This window comes from Capsella rubella, unplaced genomic scaffold (genome assembly GCF_000375325.1).
Source record: "Capsella rubella cultivar Monte Gargano unplaced genomic scaffold, Caprub1_0 scaffold_3, whole genome shotgun sequence".
Classification (NCBI taxonomy): domain Eukaryota; kingdom Viridiplantae; phylum Streptophyta; class Magnoliopsida; order Brassicales; family Brassicaceae; genus Capsella; species Capsella rubella.
In genome coordinates this window covers 2,224,423-2,242,252 of record NW_006238921.1, presented here as the reverse complement: position 1 = coordinate 2,242,252, position 17,830 = coordinate 2,224,423, and the positions used below count along the sequence as shown (strand labels likewise).

The following is a 17,830-nucleotide window of genomic DNA, read 5'->3' as shown; positions in this document are numbered from 1 at the left end:
GTAACTACTGGAGGTATGTTCGTAACAACTTTTTTTTTTTTGGGTCATATGGATATGATTAATTGTTAGTGAAAATAATTATTTGTTGGCTTTCCATTATTTGAGTAAACCAAAGTTATCAGAACTCAGAATGCTTTTGTCCAGCCAACGCATTGGCCAACTTTGTATCCCATCTTCATACAAGCGGTTTCACATTCAGAAATGCTTTTACATGGTCCAATGCATTTTTTAGGCTGAGCTTCAACGTTTCCTACTTTTTTTTCCATTCAATTAATAACAATTTTTAAAAGAAATAAGACTTGAGTTACAATTGTAATAACAATTGGAACATCTAACGGCAGGCGTTCATTACACATATAGTTTGCAAGTAAAATTACTGAAAGACTCTTTTAAGAATTTATTGACTGTTAAATTGGACTTCCATTACATTACTACAGACAAGGGAGATACTGTTTACCTGAAAATGAACATAAGTGTCTTACGCAGTTTCACACTTTGGACAACTCTAAAGGACAAACTCAGCTTCTCTTTGAACTTCCCGCCGGCCAAAGCTAACCCTGAAAATCTCAGTCTCGAGTTCCAAATGTGATGGACAAGTGTCAACAAACACCCTAACCCTTGGTAATCAAAGACGAATTGCTCTTTCTTCATCTGTAAGTTTTGCTCTTAATTATGCTCTTGAACAGAGAGACCATGATCTGTCTTGTGCTAAAGGGCTAGATGATGGGCACTGTTTTATTTCACGAGAAGAATATGTCAATACCAATACCTACTGACCATTTTTGCAACTCTCAACAGAAAGAAAAAACCTAAACAAAATCTCAACGAGCACTACATTGTCACCAGTGAAGCATAGGACAGGTATATGATAAACGAAAATTGGACCCTTGTATATGTTACCAACCATCAACGAACTACTCTAGTAAGGTGCTGAAGTCCAGAGCATTGTCAAATTTGAAAGCTCGATAAACTTTAAATTCTAATATATATGATCTTCATTTGGGACATTAGTTCAGCTAAGTGGCACTAATAACATCATGAACTTGGCTTCTCAAACGTTTTTACACTAACAGAGTGAACTTTCAACACATTAAGATTATAATAAGGGGAAGAGGAAGATTATACCTTAAGTTAAGTTGTGAATTCGTAAGCGTTTGGGACATCATGAACTGGGTGACCCTTTTGATTTCGCTCAATTATCCTCCGTGCCAACGCTACTTGCTTCCCCACCACAAAGATGAAAGCCTTTCCTTCTCCTCTAGCCCCTCTTGCTGTTCTTCCTACACGTCTCACATATTCACTGGGGTCACGTGGAAAGTCAAAGAGCACCACATGATCAACTCCAGAGAAATCTATCCCACGGGAGGCTCTGCCATTGTTTTGGAAAGAAAAAGGAAAAAAACATGTAACAACTTCAGTGTTCAGTTCAAGCAATATAGCATCATTATGTGATACATGTAACCCACAATGAGGTACCTATCTGTGCAAACCAGAAACAATGAATTTTCTTCGGGCTGAGATGACGTGAATTCTTTCATGTTTTTAAGCCTTGATTCTTGTGAGAGTGCAGCATGAAAAGGTAGGACGTGCAACTGCCTTTCCTTTCTATCAACCCGTTTAAATATATTTTCAACTTTCCTACATGTTTCAATCTGCATATAAGAGGGTAGATCTTTCTACATGAGGCTGAGATGTCCAAAAAGTTTTGAAGTAGTAGCGGAAAAAGTAGGTGGGGACTATGGCACCTTATTGCAGAAGATAATAGTTTTGGAAACAGGGTTTTCCTCGATAATCTGAAGAAGAGCGGTTTTCTTGTTCTGAAAAGCAGTCTCAGGAGTTTTCTCTGCATTATCATCTCCACTACAGTCAACAAGAAACTGCACAGTGCAACTCAACATTGGTCAGGGACGATTATGCAGCAACCAAATTAAAAAAAAAAAAAATATTCCTGCTATCTTGTGGATTCTATTATATATTTCCAATCACTTCTTATGTTAATACCAACCTCTTCGAGAGCATTACTAACACGGTGCACTCGAGGTCCCATTACAACTTCACAATCAGGGAAAACTTCAACAAGTTTGTTGTATATCTCAAGTGGCAAGGTTGCTGTAACAAATAGATATTGTGCAGTAACAGGGGAAGAGTTTATCAAACTTTGCAGGGCTGCCTCAAACTCATCATCGCCAAAGAGTATATCTACCTCATCCAAGATGGCACTGCAAGACACAGATTGTACCCCATCAATTTCAATTTTCACACAAAACTAGGTGAAAGTTTTCATCTCGTCAAATCTGCTCTTTATTCAAAAGAGTAGGGAAAGGTAGCTTTGTTGAAAGATTTCAAGTACCATCTTAGATTTGACAACCCCAAAATTCCTTCGTTCATTAAATACATGAAACGCCCTGGTGTTGCAATCAATACGTCTACACCTTGCTCTAAATTTTCTAGCTGGGTTCGTTGTCTGAAGCCACCCGTCACTACCATGGAACGGAATGGGACCCCAGACTTTGATATTGATCTACAGTTAGCAAGAACCTGCCAAGTATTTTCTATGATTAAACAATTGTCTTCTGCTAAAACTTTCAGATACAGAATAAGCAATGAATCAACCTAGGAAGATCATTCACATATAGAGAAATCAACCTGGGAAGCCAGCTCTGCAGTTGGTACCAGAACAATAACACGAGGACACCCAGGAGACGATTTGCTCTGTCCTTGAAGTTCTTCTTCTCTGAGACGCTGAATAACAGGGACAAGATATGACAGTGTCTTGCCTGATCCACTTTGATCAGCTATGATACAACTCTTTCCATCGATTACTGGTGCAAAAGCCATAGCCTGCATCAAATAAACAATTAATGGTAAAAAGATAACAGTCAGAAAATTTGTATATTGACCTAGATGATTTTATCAAGACGGAAAATAACTTCAGAACCTGAATATGTGCTGGCCGATCAAAATTATGTTCCTTTAAGGCCTTCATCATATCCTCACTACATCCAATTTCTGCAAAAGTTTTCCGGCTGAAAAAGCCAGTCTCCTTAGTAGCATTGGTTTTATTCCTTTGCTCTCTCCAATCATCCATATCTCTTGCATATACAACAGAACGCCTATCACCCCAACCTCTAGAGTTACCAGTGGAGCCTTTAGAATATGAAAAATGTGATCCACCTCTCTCATTATCAGTGAACCGTTGAGGATTATAAACCTCATCATAAGCTTTATCACGTCCCTGGAATGTACGTAACTCTTTGGCAACAAAACGCTTATCATCTCTACCCCTGGAGTTAGCAGCAGAGTCTGTTGAATATGAATACTGTGATCCTGCTCTCTCATTATCAGTATACTTTCGAGGGTTTGAGACCGCATCAGTGGCTCTTTCACCTCCTTCAAAGGAACCTAAATCTCTAGCAACCGAAAGCCTATCGCCCTTACCCCTGGAGTTAGCAGCATAACCTTTTGAATATGAACTCCGGGACCCTGCTCTCTCATTATCTGTAAACTGGTCATCAATATCTTCATCATCTTCTTCGAATCCATCTAAATCCCTTCTTGACTCTCTAGATTCCCGAACTTTGGTGAATTTTTTAACCTCCTTTTTCTCAACAGACTTACCTGATCTGGGAATAGCCTTCATAGCCAGCTTCTTCCTCATCAAATCCAGAATAGACGATGAACCAAACCCTTCATCCGCAGAATAATCGTCATCAAAGGCGTCATCCTCATCCTCTTCATCACTGTGAGCCATATGCTGCTTCTTCTGAGCTACCTTACCAACAAGTGCTTTCACTTTCTGGGCCTTTAGCCTTCCGAAACTAGCAGATACACCTCTCGAACGCGAACCGTTTCTTTTCCCAGATTCTACAACACCATATCAAGCACCCCACTAAATCATCAAGACAAAGTACCAACATTCTGAAATCCCCAAAAAAACAGTTACACAATTTTAGGAGGGAGACAAAAGAATCAAAATACCTGAGGGAATCGAAGTGAGTAAATCGGAAGACGGCGGAGGAGAGGACTCATTCTCTCTATCCGCCGCACCGATGATGACGAATCCGTCGTCGGTGGAATCGTCGTACGAGCTCGAAGTTTCCAGTGGCCGCCGAGTGAAAGCAGCTCTAGCTACCACTCCTCCGCCTCCGCCGTAACGAAACAGCCGCACAGTCTCACGTAGATTACAATTATAATACCTCGCCGGGAAATGAAAATACGGTGGTGGAGCTCCGGCCAACATGTCCCTCAACCAAATATCTCTCGTATCTTCTTCTTTGGTCTCTCTCGACACACTTTTTCTAAACAGAGTGGGAAAACAATAACAAACGGTAAGGTGTAGAGAAGAAGATACTAGATAAGGCCATATGAACAAGACGACATTACCTGTAGGCAAAAAAAAAAAAAAAAAAAAAAAAAAAAAAAAAACCAAGACGACATTACCCATACCCAAAAAAAAAAAAGAAAAAAAAAAGGAAAACTAATTCTTTGACGTATTTCTATCAGGAAACTAATTTCCATATCTCTCATTATAAATACACACAGTTTTATTAAGCCTCTTTAAAACCTTCTCTACATCACAACAACAACAAATTAAAAACCTAGTCTTCTTCTCTTCTCTTTGTCTTCCTCAAAATTTCTATATAGGCTTCTTTCGATTAAATTTGGTATTGAGAAATAAGTAATCGGGAGAATATATCCAACGCTTCCATTGAATGAATAATGGATCCAGATCCTAAAAACAACAATATGTCTCAACCTAATAATCAAGCTAACAATGATCATGATACTAGGTTTACAAAGATCTTTATAGGAAATTTAACATGGAGAACAACATCAGATGATTTGATAACACACTTCGGACGATTCGGAGAGGTTGTTCATGCTAATGTTGTTTGTGAAACTTATCCTGGAAGATCTAAAGGCTATGGTTTTGTAAGTCCTACCTACTACTACTTTTCTTTTTGTTGAATTTTATAAGAGTATGAAGATTTGTCGTGACTATGCGATCACGTTTGTTTGTATGATGCGATAAATCTGATGATTTCCTTTACATTAAAAGATGTCTACACTTTGTAGTGCAAAATTGTTATCTTAACCGCTTATTATTAGGGTTTGCTAATATCCAATCACTTGATGTCTTTCAGTTTTAAATATTAGATATTTAGAATACACTTAGTTTATGTTTCTCATAACGATAATTACTTAATCTCGTGGTTATTTTTGTAATTAGTTTATAATTTCAAAAATTCCACACTATTATGTATTTATTACAAATCGATGAATAATGTATTTTTTTTTTTTGGAATTGAACGTTTTAGGTTACTTTTAGAGACTCTGATTCTGCAGCTAGAGCTCTTGAGAATAAGAATCCAGTCATTGATGGGAGAACAACCAATTGCCAATTGGCTACTCTTGGTGCTAGGAAAAAAATTAATCCTCCTAACCAAAATGGTTTATTCTTTTCTTTTCTTTTCTTTTCTTTAAAAAAAAAAATAAAAATCTGGTTTTTAATTTTTTTTTATCTTTAGCAACAAATTTTCAAATAACTTTTTATTCTTCATAATTTTATAATTTTCAGGATCATTATTGAATCAGGTGAGACCACCGCAGCAATATCAGCCACGACCTGTACATGTACCTCCTCTCCAATGGTTTTTTTTTTTAAAAAAAATTTTCTAAAACTAAAGTTGAATATCGCTTTCATCTAATTTCTTTGATTTTTGTTTGTTTTTGAATAATCCACAGGGATCCATTTGCAGGACAATACATTTACATGTATAATCACAATGTGTTTCATAATCCTTACCCAACACACATGGTTAGAACTTATATATGTTCCATAGTCTATTGTGTTTTTGTATTAATTCTTTCAGAGTAATCTAATGGTAGTTTTGCATGCAGACCCATTGGCCCTATGGTTTACCATCCATACCGCAGCACAATTTGCAACAGACAAACATGCGACATGCCGTTGCTTATGCGCCTCAAGAGTCATCGGTTCAACTTAATGAAATCATCAATGATACTGATCAAGAATCTGCGCCTCAAAGATCATCGGTTCGGACTGAAAACATCAACGAAACTACTGATCAAGAACTCACAGCGGATGTTGCACATCACGACAATGAAGAGGCGGCTACAAAACCAGCTGGTGATGTTGATCAACCAACGGCAACCGATCAAGAAGGAGGGAAAAATGCAAGTGATGAAGAAAGAAAGATCAATGACCAAGAAGATATCACCAAGCAAGATGATATGTCGATGAAGAGATCAACTAATGACATCAAGAATGAAAAGATATGTAAACAAGGGTGAGAAACACGATAAACAAACCACACTTGCATTACAATCAAATCTTTTCTTCTCTTTTCTTTCTTCTATTAGCTTACAAAGCTCTTTTTTTTTTTTTACTTTCTATTTCCAATTTTTACTATAGCTAGCTAGTACCCAATTCATAGCATTATAAGGTATGGAACTTATATTAACTATAGTTACTGTAGTTTCTTTTTTTTTTTTTTTGTCGGCAAAGTTACCGTAGTTTCTATTCGTTCCTTTTATGTATTCTGTCAGTAATTTGTGAGGGTAGTTGCGTGGTTCCCCTTTCTAGAGAAATAATGATGGGCACACATTAAAAGTAGGAGATTTTTGTACGTCGAGATGTACTTTGGGATTTGGTTCTTGCTCCTTTACTTGAGCTTACCGACCAAACTTAGGTATTAATTTAAAGCCAACGCGATACTTTTGGTGAGGAATCGAATGTAGCTATATTAATTGGAATATAGTAAAGTTACTTATTACTCTAAGATTGTACGTATACTCTAAATTCTCATGAGGAGAATTTAAGGTCATGTGAAATACAATTTTTCTTTGATAACAAAATATATATTGTTTTCTCATCTCATGTAAACAAAGAGAAAGGTAAACTAAAGTAAAAGGCGTAGGACATGTTCTCAAAAGGTTGAAAAAAATATATCCAAAGGCGAGAAACTTGGGAGAAGAAGGTAAGAATTTTAGAAAGGTAAGAAAGTGAGTATAAGCCCTATACGTAGAATGGTGGATACTTAACCACCAAGCAGTGCTTTCAAGCTGGCTTAAAGTTGGGGATACAAAATACTAGTACACAAAAGGAGATAGGCACACCGCACATGTATATTAGTAAACACATATATCTTCTGTCTTCTTCTCGATTATAAGCATATCGAGCTCTGACTGATTCTTTATTTGCTTTTGTATCGATTCGTGCCTAGCTACAAAAGCTTCTTCTTTCTTACCATATATTCGTTCTTCTTTTCCAAAAGTTTTGTATAAAAAGAAGTGAGTTTTGGTTTCGATTATTATATGGTGCATATCGTCTTATAATAAGAACACACATACTGAATATTGTATTTGGCCAACTTATATATGATTAGACACCTCTTCAACTTTTGTCTAGTGAAGTCACAAATTATCCAAATATTTATCATAGTAATACATGTAAGTAGGGAGTAAATAATTCATAGATAAATGTAAGTAGTTTTTTACAATCCCATATCGAAGTTTAACCTGGAGACGAACAATCTTCTTGCCTTCCAAGATAACTTTTGCTAAAAAGAGGATTATCCAATCTTAATACATAAAAGCACTTTCGGTTGAAGATTAATTTGACCAATCAGATACGTACTAATTCATCTCATCAGCGATACTTGTACATGCATTACAATCAATCATCTCATCAACACAGCAGCTTTACGTAAACCCCATGTGAATTACTTACAAGCTCTATTGTTTTCTTTAAGCTGGGAGAAGCTTTTTTTGTTTGTTTCTTTTTTTTTTTGGGTCTGAGGGGACTCGTATATTCATACATTCTAACATCGTACGCTTGGGCTACAGGCGCACGGTAAAATCATTTAGACGGCTGAAGTGGCCAATCACGCATTTTAAATCATCTTAGACGATACTTTAGTTCCATGCACCAAACCTTTTAGTGAAAAAGTGTAAATATAAACTGTATGCAAGGACGATAACGTATAGTATATAGAGGAAAAAAAACAGATAAGCAACATGGATAAACTTGACCAATTAATGATGATTATATTTATTGAAATCACATATAGAAAACACATGCATACACTACTCGATCAGACAAAAAAAAAACAAAAAAAAAAAAACAAATTTTCTTCCAAACTACAAATTTGCAGAGCTGATATATATTGGAAGGATAAAAAGGTGATAGAATAGTATATCAGTCACGAGTCTCGTGGAACCTTTTGATAAAATCAGTGGATCTCCTGTTAATAGCTGGTTCGACGAGGTACCAATTATAGAAGTTGGCTTCACTATCTTCACCATACATCTCGTCGTCCGTTCCTGCCTGGTTTGATCTCTGTCTGCGTCGCCACCACGCCTTGAAGCTGCCGAAGAAGCTAAAGAAGAAACGCCACGAACTACCCATTTAATGATCCTTTAGAGAGAGAGAGATGTATTTTGCGTGTTTATATCTAAAAGATACGTATAAGCATGTGAAGGAAGGTGAGTCTGATGGTTTAGGGTTCAAAACTCAAGGTCCTTTTATATACAAGGCTGGGGACAAGTTGGAATCCTAGAGGAACCATGCACGAAACACCCCACCAACCAAATAAAAAAAGAGCTTTTCACTTCTAGACATTTTTATATTCACAAGGAATAAACACTCTAAAAAAGTAGGCAAGATGTTTATTTGTCGCTTGCTTGCTAGCTAGCTAGAGAGTTATTATGTTAATCATTACATAGGCCCTCTGGTAATCAACAAAAATTATCTTCAAGTTTTTTTCTTGTTGAATAAAAATGATCTTATAACAGTATAATGACAGTTTTCTATAGCAAACATTGAATTTGAAATTTATCATATTTCATTGTGGCTCCACCCCGAGATTATATACATTGTATAATTTGAATTATCAAATTTAGAATTGACAATTTGACGTATTATAAATATATAAACTAAAATTAGACAATTAAAAGCGTTTGCATTTTTTTTTTAAAAAAGCGTTTGCATTTGCGTTTTTTTGTCACACAAATTAAGGAGCAGTCGCAGGCTCGCAGCACTTGTCACCTAAAAAATGCTCCGCGATGTACTTGGGACTCTAATAAAAACGGCAAAGCATTCTTCTTACGAAAACATAAAACGTCACGGTGTTTATCGGACTAATCCAGAGTAAGACTGTGTTTGGTCATCTCGAGGTCAGCTGGTTGTAGAAATCGAGCGACGGCGGTGTAGAGCGACGGCGATGAACAGACTGAGATGGGTCGCAGAGGGAGACATCTGGGACCTCGATATGTCAACTCCGGTGACGCTCGAGGCCACCGCACGAGCTGTTTCGGACGATCCTCTTCCTCTAGGTCTCTCCAGAGGCACTCATCTCTCTCGCTCTAAGCAAGTTGAGTTCTTCCACCGCTTCATGGCCACACCTCTCATCCCTTCCTTCTCCTCTATCCGTTCAAACACCGGAGATGGAGGCGGTGGTGGTTTCTCTCTTCAAAGAGTCCTCACTCTTCCTTTCTCCAATAATTGGTATACTACACCAAATTCAAAATCCTGGCTTTTTTTCCTGATAGTTTCGGTGAAAGCTCTATAATGGTTGTTTTTTGTTTTTTATAATCCCAAGGTTTGTGTCTCTTCTGGGCCAATTCGATGTTCAGAGATTCGTATCGGAGATAAAAAAGAATGAAGCATTTGGTCGAGGGTCTTCGTCTACAGCAGCTTCTCGTTTAAACGCAATTGGCAAGCATTTGAAGGACAAATCTTTGTATGCATTGGGTTTTTGCTCTGAGTTGTTGTTGACACCAGATGATACTTTGCTTCTTAGCTATGATACTTACAAAGGTGATCTTCAGAAGAATCCTAGGGCTAAGGCTATCTTCAATCACAAGGCAATTTCTTTCTTACCTTCTTTTTGATTTGTTGACGCTATTGATCTTTTCATATTTTGGATGGAAATGTGATTTATTGGTAGATTTGAAAGTTGGAAATTGGGTCACTTAGCTTAAGAAATCTGGTAGGTCAGTTTATCCTACCCAGCTATCGAACTAGACTTGTGATTTTCATTGTTCTGTTTCACATCTCTCCAAAGAATACAGTTCATAGAATAGAAAATTACAAGCTTTGCTCTATTGTCTGTATCGATTATTCCAATCTGGTTGAAAATTTGATAACCTAGGCTGAATTATCGTTCTGAATTAATGAATATGGTTCACTGAGGTTATAAAGTCCTCTACACTTTTTGATGCTCTTGTTCTGATTTACTTCTCTATTTTCGTCGGTTTCAGTTTCCCCTTCACAATCTGACAGCAGAGGCGTTTTGGCCTGGACTATTTGTGGATAAACATGGTGACTATTGGGATGTGCCACTCTCAATGGCTATAGATCTAGCTTCTCTTCCTGCTGAGTCTGGTCTAAGTTACCATTTATGTTTACATCATAACAGTGGATCACCCAAGAAGTTTAATTCTGATACAATGGAAGTGCCTCCACCGTCTCTGCTTCCTGGATTGTCTTTAATATCTGCAGTCTCCTATAGGACAAACATGGATCTCTGGAGGGGTACCACTCCAAAGCTCGAAACTTACAAGCCCTTTGACATCTTCCTCAGTAGTCCTCATGTCGCAGTATCGGGGATTATCGGTATGATAAGTTTATTCAACTCATTCCAGAAGCATTTTTACTGTCAATACTTGAAATTTTGCGATTTCTCTAATAAGTTATGTGCAACTCTGTTCATCTGAATTCTGCAAGCCTAAGATATTTGATGTTACAGAACCAGTGATGCAAAAGGTGAATTTGTGGGATCTAAGGTTTCTTACGGCTATTGAATAGCAATGTGTTCTCTCTGATTGAAATTTTTATGTTTGAGTGAGCCCTCCTCGTAGGAAGCACTGGTCCTTTTGATACTCTATTTGATGTTATTATTAATAAGTTTCATAAATCCTACAGGCTCTGTGTTGACCGCCGCATTTGGTGAAAATTCAATCAGATCAAAATTTGAGAATGATTCTGAGGGTGTTGGAGGGTTCTCTCTTCATGTTCCATCTGTAAATTCCGGATTCATGGCTGATGCCTTAGGACGGGCATCACTCACAGCTCAATATGGAAACTTCCAGAAGCCCTTGTTTGATCTCACCCGTTTCCATGCTAGATTAGACTTTCCGCATGGTTTGAGGTTTCTTACCGGTGCCACTAGCGTCGCACAAGATCTTTTAAATTCTCGGCAGCCTAGTTTAGAAGCATTTCAGAAAATCTGCCCTGAAGTATTAGTTTCTTTACAGCAACAGGTAAAAGACAGGATATTCTGCTCTGAGCAGATCGTCTACCAGACAATAAGAAATTCTTAAATTCATAGTTTTCAGCTACTTGATTTGTAATAATCTTCTATGGATTTGGTTGCAGATTGTTGGACCGTTTAGTTTCAAAGTGGAATCTGGAATTCAGATTGATCTGAAGAACGGACTTAACCCCGTGACTATAGATAAGACAGTATTTGCTATCGAATATGCTCTTCAAGTGCTTGCTTCTGCCAAGGCTGTTGCTTGGTACTCCCCACAACAGAAAGAATTCATGGTTGAGCTTCGTTTCTTTGAGACATAGTTTCAGCTTTTTCCACTCAAAATGTCAAGCTTGATCCTGTGAAGAATGTAGTCTTGCAGAGAAGTAAATAGACAATGATTTATTTTTCAGTTTCTTATGTTAAACAGAAGAATGTTTCAATAGAAGGGAAGTTTACATCTTGTTATAGTGTGATGTCTACCAAAACTAGTTACAGGACAATCCAGTGGAAGTTTTAGATGGTCTTCCTTATACTGAATAGACACAAGACAAAGGCCATGAGGTGGTGCAGGCAAATTAGTATACTTTGCAAGTTCCCTCCTGTCTTTGGTTTCCAGAATCATAGGGACAATATCTGAATCCAATGCTTCTTTTCCAATCTGAATCAGCAAAGCTACCTGCACATATGGAAGGGCTCAGCAGACTAAAAGCATTATTTCGCCGTGTTGAACGCAGTTAGAGAGAATAAGGAACTAACCATGTTTCTCACTTGTCTGTACAAAAAGCCTGAACCTTCAACTTCAAGCTGTAGTAGAGATCCCTAAACACCAAAAATAAAACAGCGAAGGTTAAGTAACGACACTTTCGTAACATTTTCAAGAACTAAGAAATTATACCATTTGAATGACATCAAAGCGGTAAATAGTTTTCAAAGGATCAGGTACTCCATCTTCCCGTGTAGCGTTAGCAAATGCAGAGAAATCATACTTTCCAACAAAAAGTTTAGCAGCTTCCCGCATTTTAGAAGCATTCAGTTTATAAGCACAATGGAATGCCCAATGACGCTGGAACGGGTCCATGAAAGTATCGTTGTATATTTGGTAGCGGTAAATCTTGCTAGAGGCAGAAAACCGAGCATGGAACTCAGGAACCGCTGCACTCATCTCTCTGACACGGATATCTTTAGGGAGAAGACCGTTTAAAGCAGCGTGAATGCTATCCAAACTAGTATAATTAATAGGAGTGACAAAATGAGCTACCTGAAGAAAAACAAGATTGGGCAAAGAAAGAATAACGGAAGATTTAGTTTGTATTTAGACCAGAAATTCTTTTAAAGTTTAGAAAGCCAGAGTTGGGAATTTTAGCCAAACCTGACCCCAAGCGTGAACTCCAGCATCGGTCCTGCCTGCTCCAACAAGATGCAGCTCTTTTCTTTCGAGCTTAGTTATGTGAATCAAGGCTTTCTCTAACACTGATTGGATCGTTGGTGGTGACTCCTGATACTGCCAACCTGAAGCCAACACACCATTCAATTGGATGTAAAGAAACAAGACTGATAGATGAGTCCAAAGTAGGAGCAAAATCCAAAACTTAAAAGACTACAAGTATTGGAGAAATATGTAGTTAGGCTATTAACTAGAACCTGCAAACTTTGTGCCATCGTAGGCAATCACAAGGCGCCATTTATAACCACCAGAGTCGCTAACTTTAACCAAACTGTTTGAGCTCGTCATCTGAAACACACAAACATTCAGATTAAATCACTCATTTCGAAAGCGAGCAAAGAAGTCGCAATTCGGAAAAAAGAGATTGTATTTGTGGAGCTTACGGAGACACTCTGAGGAGACGAGAGAGAACCATTAGTAAAGAGTGAAGGAGGAAGCGCAGGTGTAGCGCAACTCATCCTCTTCTCTTCTTCTTTGTGTAATCTGATTGATTATTCTGATTAGGAGAAGAAGAAGGACAAGGCCAGTAAAACGGTGCGTATGATTAGTTAGATCATGCCGGACCGAAACTTTTGGGTTCATCCGGTTATTAGATTGTTTTGGTTTGAGAACGGACTAATTAATATGAAATCTTTTTGTAAAAGAGGCTATGGAAGCATATTGTACTTGGTCAAACTAACAAAACTGCCTTTTCTTTAATTTTAAAACATAAAAAGAAAAAACTCAAATGGAAACATTCTGAATTATGAATTCTTTTGTTGACCAAATTTATAGTCTAAATTTTATTTTGTAGAAAACTCTATCATACCTTATGGAGTTCTATATATTTCTATATGTAAAATTGCAATGTGTATAAATGCATACACACAAGACCAACAAAATCAGTTCTTTGTAACAAGCAAATTTTCATAAAGACAGGTAAATCGACTTATAAAATATGTTGAAGTCGTGTATGAATTGTTAAAATGTTTTCACTACCAGAACATCTTAATTCTAACATTTATTTTGAAATCGTTTTTTTTTCTTCTATAGGGTTGTTTGTTTGTGAGATTGAAGAGTATTCTGAAAGAAGTTGCTGCATCCTCAAAAAGTTATGGCAACCAAGAAGTTTTCGTGTCTTATGTTACTTTCATTGATGATGTTTGCTTTCGTCATGTTGCCCGTGATTTCAGGTAATATATTTATTTGTTTTAAACAAGATCTTCTTAATCGCAAATAAATGAATTTTAATCCGATAAACAATTCTCTTGAGATAAAAGATTCATGAACAATTTACCACTTGAGTCAAAATATTCAAAGATCTTTGCATTTGTATCAGAATTTTACATGCATTGATCATTAATGTTTTACTAACACATTTATTTTGTGAATGGTTTTCTGAATGGATAAATTAGGACAAAGTCACAATCGCAATACATGTTTTGATAGGGCATACCCATGTCACGAGAATTCATGCAGTAAAAGCTGCATCTTGCGAGGTTATGTATCAGGAGGTTGTCTAAAACTTACTTATGAAATTGCTTGTTGTTGCAACTGGTAGCAAGCAACGGTTTACAATCTCTAGTCCCAATACTTGCTATTACTATGACATGTATTCCCCATAATAATAATGAAAACGACAAAAATATTTCCAATATGATCGATCTGCAATATCAGCACACAGAGTAATGTATGTATCAATGCATGTACTGTCCCAAACTCACATGTGCCGATCCTACAATTAGCTTATACATGTGTTAGACAACAATCTCTGATTATTTAGCTGCATTACATATCAGCCGAGTGGGATGAGTTTTGCAAATCCACAAGAGTTTCAAATCATTCCACCGCAGCTACATTGTTTTTGGAAACCGCGACTTATGTTCTAATAGCCCCAAAATCGCTATTTAATCACTTTTTACAGACGCGAAACGCTAATTGTAGTCTAAACGCAGCGTTTTGATGTCACCATTCCGTACGTGAATGTTTCAAACTCCTCTCTCTCTGTGTCTCTGTGTCTGCAGAAGAAAAAAAGCTCGGCAATTTCAATGTTTCATCATCAGAACATAGAACCGAATTCTTGAGCTTTCTGTTTCAGGCTGGCGTAATCAACGGTACTCTAATGCAGGTATCTTTATAATCCTATGATTTTAAGCTGGTTCAATTCGTTAGTAGGGTTTGTATTCCCCCCCTTCTGATCCTCTTTTCTGAATTCAGAATTGTGATCTATTATTCAATTTCGGATTCGTTCTCTGAAATTAGGGTTCATAACTTTCCTGATTTCTTATTGAGGCCTGAATTTAATAAAATTGAGGATTTGTGTTTTATGCAAAAAAGTGTGTAATATAGAGAGTCTGGTTTTGTGTTTGTTTTATAGGATTGATTGGTCATGGCCACCAACAAAGTCATAGCTATATGTCAGTCAGGAGGAGAGTTTGTGACTATTAAAGATGGATTGTTATCGTATTCTGGTGGCGATGCTTTTGCCATAGATATCGATCACAACACTTCAATGACTGATTTCAAGTCAGAGTTGGCTGACAATTTTGATTTTGGTTTGGAGACTATGACTCTCAAGTATTTTCTCCCTGGAAACAAGAAGACCCTTATTACCATTTCCAAGGACAAGGATTTCAAACGCATGGTCACCTTTTCTGCTGATGCAGGGAGTGTCGAGATCTTCGCCATTCCCGAGCTAGCTGGTGCCAAAAATCTCTCCACCATGCCAGCCAGTAGGTATATGTTTTCCTTTGCTTTCTTCTACTTCCTTTATTTGTAACCGGTCCCTTTGTTCTAGAACTTGTACTGGTTCATTGAGCTGATCATAGTTAGAATTGTACGGTTGTGTTCAAGTTGTTTGCAGCTAATGCAATTATTTAATGAAGCACAACTGATCTCCTGTCTGAATTAGGTTAAAGAAAGTAGCTAATGTGTGAGTTGCTTCTACAGGTCAAGTAGGACAACAGCATCAGAAGGGGTGGTACCTGCAATTTGTGGTGCAGGAGATGTTATCGAGGAAGATATGACAAATGATTTTCAAATTGATATGGCTATGCCCGATGATACTCCTTTGCCATGCAATTTTGTTTTGGTTGATCAGAAACATAACACAGCGATACAGCAATGGGAAAACGTCATCACGGGTGTTGATCAACGGTTTAATACCTTTATTGAATTCAGAGATGCATTGCACAAGTATTCAGTCGCCCATGGTTTTGCTTACAAATACAAGAAAAATGACAGCCATCGAGTTTCTGTTAAATGCAAAGCTCAAGGTTGTCCTTGGCGTATCACTGCAGCGAGGCTATCAACGACTCAGTTGATATGTATCAAGAAAATGAACCCGAGGCACACATGTGAGAGAGCAGTCATCAAACCTGGTTACCGTGCAACTAGAGGATGGGTAAGAACCATCTTGAAAGAGAAGTTGAAAGCCTTCCCAGACTACAAGCCCAAGGATATTGCTGAGGACATAAACAAAGAGTATGGTATTCAATTAAATTACTCACAGGCATGGAGAGCAAAGGAGATTGCCCGAGAGCAGCTTCAAGGTTCTTATAAAGAGGCTTATAGTCAACTTCCCTTAATCTGTGAGAAGATCAAGGAGACAAATCCTGGCAGTATTGCCACTTTCATGACAAAAGAAGATTCGAGCTTCCATCGTCTTTTCATATCGTTCTATGCTTCAATATCTGGGTTTAAACATGGTTCCCGCCCTCTCCTTTTCCTTGACAATGCTATCTTAAACTCAAAGTATCAAGGGGTTATGCTCGTTGCAACAGCTTGCGACGCTGAAGATGGCATATTTCCAGTAGCCTTTGCTATTGTGGATTCAGAGACAGAAGAGAACTGGCTCTGGTTTTTGGAACAACTTAAATCTGCGTTGTCTGAGTCGCGAAGAATCACATTTGTTGCAGATTTCAAGAATGGTCTGAAGAATGGAATTGCGCAGGTCTTTGAAGATGCACACCACGCATATTGTCTACGCCAGCTAGCTGAAAAACTAAATGTGGACTTGAAGGGGCAGTTTTCTCATGAAGCAAGACGGTATATGCTAAATGATTTCTACTCTGTGGCATATGCGACAACACCCACAGGTTATTACAGTGCCTTGGAGAATATAAAAAGTATATCTCCTGATGCTTACAACTGGGTTATAGAAAGTGAACCACACCACTGGGCAAATGCGCTGTTCCAAGGAGAGAGATATAACCAGATGTACTCGACCTTTGGGTTGGACTTCTACAGCTGGGTTTCTGAAGCACATGAGTTTCCTATTACCCAAATGATTGATGAATTTCGAGCAAAGATGATGCAATCTATATATACTCATCAGGTTGAATCACGGGAATGGGTCACAACTCTAACACCATCTAACGAGGAGAAGTTACAGAAAGAAATAGAGCTTGCACAATCACTTCAGGTTTCATCGCCAGAAGGTAGCTTATTCCAGGTTAATGGAGGAGAAGCTTCAGTCAGCATAGTAGATATAAATCAGTGTGACTGTGACTGCAAGATCTGGCGGCTAACGGGGTTGCCTTGTAGCCATGCAATTGCTGTGATTGGATGCATAGAGAAAAGCCCGTATGATTATTGCTCGACATACTTAACTGTTGAGAGTCACCGGTTAATGTACGCAGAGTCGATTCAACCTGTCCCGAACATGGAAAGGATGATGCTGGACGAGCCTCCTGAGGGTTTAGTTTGCGTGACTCCTCCACCAACAAGGAGAACACCGGGGAGACCGAAGATGAAGAAGGTTGAGCCGTTGGACATGATAAAACGTCAGCTACAGTGTAGCCAGTGCAAGGGACTAGGACATAACAAAAAAACCTGCAAAGCTACTTAGTTAGGATGGGTTGGTTAGTTTAGAAGTAGATGATTTTGGATCTCTTCTCCTGTGTGACAAAGAATAAAGATCTCCTTCGTTTTGAAACCAAAGCGAGCTTTTTTTAACATTCGCAGAATTTGTTGATCTATGACTTTCGAACTTTTTTTATCTACGAAAATTAGTTTAAAGATAATACAGCATTCGGTTGTAAATTGCAAATATCACATTCGATAATATTGTCCCATAATTAAGAGGGCTTCGGTTACAAAAAAGTAGACTTTATTAATTACGAAACTG

At 37.8% G+C, this 17,830-nt stretch overlaps 5 protein-coding genes across 5 annotated transcripts; 3 read left to right on the top strand and 2 right to left on the bottom strand.

Moving 5' to 3' along the window:
• Positions 1–293: 293 nt before the first annotated feature.
• LOC17890699 (DEAD-box ATP-dependent RNA helicase 50) lies at positions 294–4,411 on the bottom strand. The gene is made up of 9 exons (XM_006296967.2): positions 3,979–4,411; positions 2,939–3,864; positions 2,647–2,841; positions 2,351–2,538; positions 2,006–2,219; positions 1,746–1,877; positions 1,477–1,652; positions 1,126–1,369; positions 294–730 (listed from the first exon to the last, which is right to left on the bottom strand). The coding sequence occupies exons 1-8, from the start codon at positions 4,238–4,240 to the stop codon at positions 1,132–1,134; spliced, it is 2,331 nt and encodes a 776-aa protein (XP_006297029.1). The 5' UTR covers positions 4,241–4,411; the 3' UTR covers positions 294–730; positions 1,126–1,131.
• A 9-nt stretch (positions 4,412–4,420) lies between these two features.
• Positions 4,421–6,446, top strand: LOC17891005 (RNA-binding protein 38). The gene is made up of 5 exons (XM_023785475.1): positions 4,421–4,932; positions 5,319–5,451; positions 5,579–5,651; positions 5,746–5,818; positions 5,902–6,446. The coding sequence occupies exons 1-5, from the start codon at positions 4,720–4,722 to the stop codon at positions 6,313–6,315; spliced, it is 906 nt and encodes a 301-aa protein (XP_023641243.1). The 5' UTR covers positions 4,421–4,719; the 3' UTR covers positions 6,316–6,446.
• A 2,706-nt stretch (positions 6,447–9,152) lies between these two features.
• On the top strand, positions 9,153–11,740 carry LOC17891173 (protein TRIGALACTOSYLDIACYLGLYCEROL 4, chloroplastic). The gene is made up of 5 exons (XM_006297507.2): positions 9,153–9,529; positions 9,624–9,888; positions 10,285–10,639; positions 10,949–11,286; positions 11,402–11,740. Exons 1-5 carry the CDS (start codon positions 9,246–9,248, stop codon positions 11,597–11,599), a joined length of 1,440 nt encoding a protein of 479 aa, XP_006297569.1. The 5' UTR covers positions 9,153–9,245; the 3' UTR covers positions 11,600–11,740.
• On the bottom strand, positions 11,678–13,224 carry LOC17892057 (tRNA pseudouridine synthase A 1). Its single transcript, XM_023786418.1, has 6 exons — positions 13,107–13,224; positions 12,921–13,011; positions 12,649–12,788; positions 12,175–12,537; positions 12,036–12,098; positions 11,678–11,955 (listed from the first exon to the last, which is right to left on the bottom strand). Exons 1-6 carry the CDS (start codon positions 13,179–13,181, stop codon positions 11,716–11,718), a joined length of 972 nt encoding a protein of 323 aa, XP_023642186.1. The 5' UTR covers positions 13,182–13,224; the 3' UTR covers positions 11,678–11,715.
• Positions 13,225–14,672: 1,448 nt separating this feature from the next.
• Positions 14,673–17,694, top strand: LOC17891156. The gene is made up of 3 exons (XM_006296984.2): positions 14,673–14,830; positions 15,080–15,438; positions 15,652–17,694. Exons 2-3 carry the CDS (start codon positions 15,092–15,094, stop codon positions 17,549–17,551), a joined length of 2,247 nt encoding a protein of 748 aa, XP_006297046.1. The 5' UTR covers positions 14,673–14,830; positions 15,080–15,091; the 3' UTR covers positions 17,552–17,694.
• Positions 17,695–17,830: the final 136 nt, after the last annotated feature.